Source organism: Grammomys surdaster, unplaced genomic scaffold (assembly GCF_004785775.1).
Source record: "Grammomys surdaster isolate TR1022 unplaced genomic scaffold, NIH_TR_1.0 126036, whole genome shotgun sequence".
NCBI lineage: Eukaryota > Metazoa > Chordata > Mammalia > Rodentia > Muridae > Grammomys > Grammomys surdaster.
Genome location: NW_021620849.1, coordinates 2146792 through 2152556, shown reverse-complemented (window position 1 = coordinate 2152556; position 5765 = coordinate 2146792). Strand labels below are relative to the sequence as shown.

Below are 5765 nucleotides of genomic sequence, written 5' to 3'. Positions count from 1 at the left end.
GATCAAGAGCCCCAAGAAGGCATCCACTGCCTCGGTGCAGACCGCACAGACCCCACAGACAGTTGCAGCCTGTGAAGGGACCGTCTGGGCCAGGCACACAAGCTCATGGCATGTGTGCCTGCTTCTCTGCTCCACAGTGGAGGTGGACACTGCTTCTCTGGTCATCATTGTAGACGTGCACCTTCTGACAGAGAGGAAAGGATGGAGACGTGTTTGAGGAGGTCACGGGCAGTAGAGAACAGAGGACAAAGGGATGGCAGTGGGCAGAGATGCCCAGAGAATCAGGTACCAACCCATGGGATCTTCACCACCAGAAACCATCACCCATCTAGAAGATAAACAGGGAGTAAAGATTCAGGGCATTGGCACCGGGAGATCTGAGTGTTATTCCTCCAGAGGAAGAAAGAAGTTCGGATGTAATGCTGGACACCAGGTACCTGGCAGCCTAGCTGGAGAAGAGCATGCCTGCTGTCTGTACGAGGGTTTTACCTGCATGTATATTTGTGCTCTGTATGTTTGCATAGTACCCAGAGGCCAGAAGAGTGCAATCCCCAGAAATGTAGTTACAGCTATGAGCCACCATGTGGGTGCTAGGAATCAGTTAAACCTGGGTTTGGGGAAAGAGCAGCCAGTACTTTGTTGTTTGTTGCTTTGGGTGTTTTGCTGTGGTTTTCTGTTTTTCTTTTTTTCTTTTTTCTTTTTTTTACGTGAGTACACTGTAGTTGTTTTCAGACACACCAGAAGAGGGCATCAGATCCCATTACAGATGGTTGTGAACCACCATGTGGTTACTAGGACTTGAACTCAGGACCTCTGAAAGAACAGTCAGTGCTCTTAAACACCGAGCCATCCCTCCAGCCCGTTGTTGTGTTTTCAGGATAGGGTTTCTCTGTGTAGGCCTGGCTGTCCTGGAACTCACCCTGTAGACCAGGACGGCCTCTAACTCATGCCTGCTTCTGCCTCCTGAGTGCTGGGAATAAAGGCATGCTCCAACATGCCTAGCTGAGTAGCCAGTACTCTTAACTACTGAGCCATAGCTCTAGGCCAAAGGTGATTTTGACTTTGAACTTCTAGTCCTCCCTTCATCTCCCCAGTGCTAGGGTTACAAGCCAGTGCTACAAGTGGTTATGGAGTGTTGGAATAAAACCTAGGACTTCTGGCAGGCTAGGCAAGCACTCTACCAACTAATCCACACCACTGGCCCTCAGTCCTGTAGCATAGGATACCTTCAAATTTGCTTTGTAGTCAAGGCTGGCCCAAACTCCTCTTGCCTTTATTTTCCAAGTGCTGGAATTACAGGCATGTGCCTGTGTGCCCAACTCTTGGTGACTATGTAAATAAGCGCATTGCATATAAGTGGGGGCAGGTTTGTATTTATTTCTCTTTATTTTCCAACCTAGTCCTTTCATCCAGTACAACACTGAACAAGTATGATCAGAGCAGACATCCTCAACAGCCAGGCACGGCAGCTCACAGCTGTAAGCTGAGGCAGCAGGATCAGGAGCTGAAGGCCAGCTGGGTTATATATAGTAAGTTCAAGGCTAGCCTGTGCTACATGAGACCATGTTTCAAGAGGTGGGAGGAAAAAAACTGGAGAGACAGCTCAGCAGTTAAGAAGAGCACATGTTGCTCTTGAAGAGGACCCAAGGTCCCCAGAAGCCACCTCAGGCAGCTCACTTACCTGTGAGTCCAGATCCTGAGGAACGTGACAGTGACACCTCTAGCCTGTGTGGTGCCTGTGGGCACCAGCACAGATGGACACTCTATATAACCTAACAGGTAGCAGCCTATGAAATAGTAAGATTATAAAACTGCCATTGGCACAAATGATTTCTGCTTTTCAGGGTTTTTGTTTTTTCCAAAACAGGATCTTATGTAACCCATGTTAACCTGGGCCATATACAGCTAGGCCTGGCCCTGAACTCCTGACCCACATGCCTTCACTTCCCAAGTGTGCTACCACATCCAGCTCAGGGCTGTTGAGTTTTGTCAAAGGACTTTCTGCTTACTCACTGTAGCTGACCAGAGCAGCAGAGCTCCAGGCATGGGAGGGCTGGGAAAAGGGACCAAGCTCCCCATCTTGCCAAGACTAGGAGTGACTTGTAGTGAAGGGAGGCAGGCTCACCTCTCCCCCTGCTCGGACAACCCAGCAACCTCACAGGTCTGTCAGGGTGGTTTCTTCAATGTGTCTCCCACAGCCTGGACATCAGGAACGACCACAGCCTACCTCTAATCTTCTGGGAAGGAATGAACTAGAGTTCTCTCCGTGTCTAGATGTCCCTAGTCCACAGTTGGCCAATGCAATCCGGGAGTCTCTTGTTATACAATTTGTAAATTAAAGCGATGGGGAAAGTGGCGTAGGGCCCCTACTAAATGAAGGTGTACCCTAAGCTTAGGAGCTAGGTTCTCTGAACATGGTTCTTTCAACTTGCAGGGCTGGCTTAACGTCCTGGCCATAGGTGCCTGTCTTACTGAGGCCCCAAATATGGCTCAGGTAGAGCAGACTGGACCAAGGGGGTCCTGCACCTAAGTGCCCCTGCTCTTGGTTCAAAGGGTTCAGGCCCTGCCCCCCTCCTGGCTCGAGCCGGCTTTGATGTGCTGATGAGTTCTGGAAGGGGCCCGCTTCACACCTAGGGCTCAGGATAAAGCTGCAGCGGACCCAATGGTCAGGCCTCCGCTGCCATGGCCCAGCCCCTGTGCGCGCCGCTCTCCGAGTCCTGGATCCCGAGTCCCGCCCATCAGCAGCCACCGTTGCCTTCCGATGGGGACAGCGTCTGCTCCCCAGCCTGGTCCTCGGACTCGTGGGACGGTGCCCAGGCCAGCAGCCCCGCACCACCCTGCGCCCGGCCGGCCAGGCGTGCTGGGACCCCCGGTAGGCGCGGGACGCACGGCAGCCGCCTGGGTAGCGGACAGCGACAGAGCGCCAGCGAGCGCGAGAAGCTGCGCATGCGCACACTCGCCCGCGCGCTGCATGAGCTGCGCCGCTTCCTGCCGCCGTCGGTGGCACCAACCGGCCAGAACCTGACCAAGATCGAGACGCTGCGCCTGGCCATCCGCTACATCGGTCACCTGTCGGCTGTGCTGGGCCTCAGCGAGGACAGCCTCCGGCGACAAAGGCACGCGGTGTCACCTCGAGAATGCCCGCTGTGCCCCGACGGCGGCCTGGCGCAGGCGCAGTCGCTCGGTCCACGCTTAATCCCGGCCACCTGCAGCGGAGTGTCGTGGGGGTCCCCGCCCGCCTACCCTAGACCCCGAGTCGCCGTAGAATCGTGGGACCCATCGTTCCTGTACGCCGAAACAGCATCGCAAGAGAGGCAGGAGATGGAGCCCAGCCCCTCGTCTCCGGTTAGTAACCCCTTCCCCCCTCCCCGGTTCTGGAGGCGGCGCCCCCTACTGTAGGTGCGCGACGCACAGGTCCACGTCGCGGACCAGCGCCTCTGCTGCTCCCTGGATCTCCTTTGCGAGCATCCCCGCGTGCCCTGGGTGCTCGAACGGGGTGGGAGGTGGACAGGCAGGGATTAAGGATGCTTTACTTGCTCGCTCAAGGTTCCTCGCTCAAGGAGCGCGAACCTGACACCGGGGCAGGTGTTGATTGTGGCGCTGTTCACTCTTCCTGCAGCTCTTCAGCAGCGACATGCTGGCTCTGCTAGAAGGCTGGACGCCGCAGGAGTGGCCGCAGGGACAATGCAATGGATGACTGACACTCTGTCTGAGCACAGACACTTTTCCTTTCATCTTGGCACCTTCGGAGGGAGTAGTTCCCAGAAGAGGCACCAGTGATACCAGCATGGGCATTCCCAGAGTGGGAGCTAGCTGGTCCTCATCTAGACTGTACCTTTCCAACTCTCCTTGGAGGGAGGGACCCAATGGGGTACATGCTCTGAAGCTGAAGCAGGCACAAGCTCTGCCTAGTGTGTATTTATTTGTGAATAAACCGTTTGTGCTAGTGTCATTTAGAGGGTTTATTTTCTTCTTTTTTGGGGGGAGGGGGCCTCACACTATACGGCCCAGGCTGACCTAAACTCATGGTGACACAAGTCCCCATGCCCCCATGACCTGCTGGAAGTTCTGGTATGTGGTAGGGAAAGCTGACATGAGAGTCTTGTAATCTACAGCCTGGAAATACAAAGGCCTTCTACCCTCTTCCCGGTCAACATGTATTCTGCATGGGTCAGTCTGAAGGGTGGGGTGGGGTGGAATGGAGTGAGGGGCTTCCTGAAAGGTGACAGGAAGTCGTTCCTCTTTTTTGAAATCTAGGGAGAAACTGGATAAAACCAGAAAATACAACTCCATTAGTGGTTTTGTACCTTATTACCTTTGCATATAGCTTACAGACACATAAAGGTCAAGACTCTGACCCATGTAAGGCTTTGGGCTGCAGTGTTCAGTGGTGGGAGCAGAAGGGCGTGTCTGCTATTCTGGGCAGCTGGGCAGCTGGGCTGTACCTGGGGTTCCCGTCCAGCCTCCCATCTCCATGTGGCTGGGAGATACCAGTGACGTCGGTGGGAGAGTCTGGGTGATGCGACCATGGTTCCTTGGAGGCCTGTCTAGGACGGGATGAAGGACCTGTTGATGGCCGACCCCTGTGCTGATGCCTGACCTGTGCTGCTCAAGTTCAGATCAGGAATATGCAGCCGAGAAGAGAGGAGAGGCTCCTGGAGCCCCGAGAGAGGCTGACATGAGCCGAGCAGGGGTGCAGAGAACCATCCATCCAGTAAGGGCACTGACTCATGGTAGTCTCTGCCAAGGGTGCAGGAGCAACTCTTTCCCCCCCTCAACTATCAGAAACTCAGGCCTTGGTATTAGTTTATTTCTTTTAATAAGCGTTTATTGATAATGTTTTGAGATAGAGTCTCATTCCACCAAGGGTGCCCTCTCTTCAACTCCTGACCCCTGCCCTCGCCTCAGAGAATGCTGGGTGACACATGTGCCACTATGCTCTCATGCTTCTTTAGAAAGCACACATCAATGACTTTGGCATATCCATAAAGCTATGCAAGTATCACCACTAATTTTAAGGTAGTTTTTATCACCTCCAAAAAGAGGCTACTTGGCAGATGTGGTGGCACACCTTTGATCTCAGCACTTGGAAGGCAGAAGCAGGCAAATCTCTGAGTTCAAGGCTCTCCAGGGTTACACAGTGAGCCCTGTCTCAAGAAAAGACGACTATGGAAAAAGCAGCAGCTCCCATTAACCGCACTGCTCATCAGCCTCGGTGACCACTAGCCATTCCCGCGCAGTGACACTTTTTATCCCTAATGAAGTTTATCGGTTGTAAATATTTCCTATAAGAAGAAATACTCAAGCTGGCCATACACCGTTAATCCCAACACTTGGAAAGCAGGGGCCAGCAGATCTTTGAATTTAAGGCAAGCCCAGTCTACACAGTGAGTTTCAGATCACCCAAGTCTACACAGGAGAACCTGTCTCAAAAACAAGAAGAAAGGAGCGTGAAGTGTGGTCTCGTGGATCTGGCTTCTTTCAGAGAATGTTTCCAAGGTTCACCCGCTAGCTCACCTTCCAGAACTCCATTCCTTTCTATCACCCAAACTGGATCCTTCTCACAGTCCTTCACAGTGATTTATTCTTCTGTGGGATTTGTTTTAAATCACCTGGGGGATCTTTTCCAGCACTCTGGCTAGAGCGGGTGTGTGTGTGTGTGTGTGTGTGTGTGTGTGTGTGTGTGTGATGCAGTGTGGGTTCACGGTCCTGTTCTGCAGCTCAGGGGTCCCAGCTTGAGCAGTTCATACAATAGCCAGTGTTTG

The 5765-nt window shown here is 53.1% G+C and overlaps 1 protein-coding gene across 1 annotated transcript; it reads left to right on the top strand.

Annotated features, from left to right (window-relative positions):
• Positions 1 to 2426: 2426 nt before the first annotated feature.
• Positions 2427 to 3952, top strand: Mesp1 (mesoderm posterior bHLH transcription factor 1). Its single transcript, XM_028754899.1, has 2 exons — positions 2427 to 3345; positions 3620 to 3952. The coding sequence occupies exons 1-2, from the start codon at positions 2683 to 2685 to the stop codon at positions 3695 to 3697; spliced, it is 741 nt and encodes a 246-aa protein (XP_028610732.1). The 5' UTR covers positions 2427 to 2682; the 3' UTR covers positions 3698 to 3952.
• The last annotated feature ends 1813 nt before the right edge of the window (positions 3953 to 5765 follow it).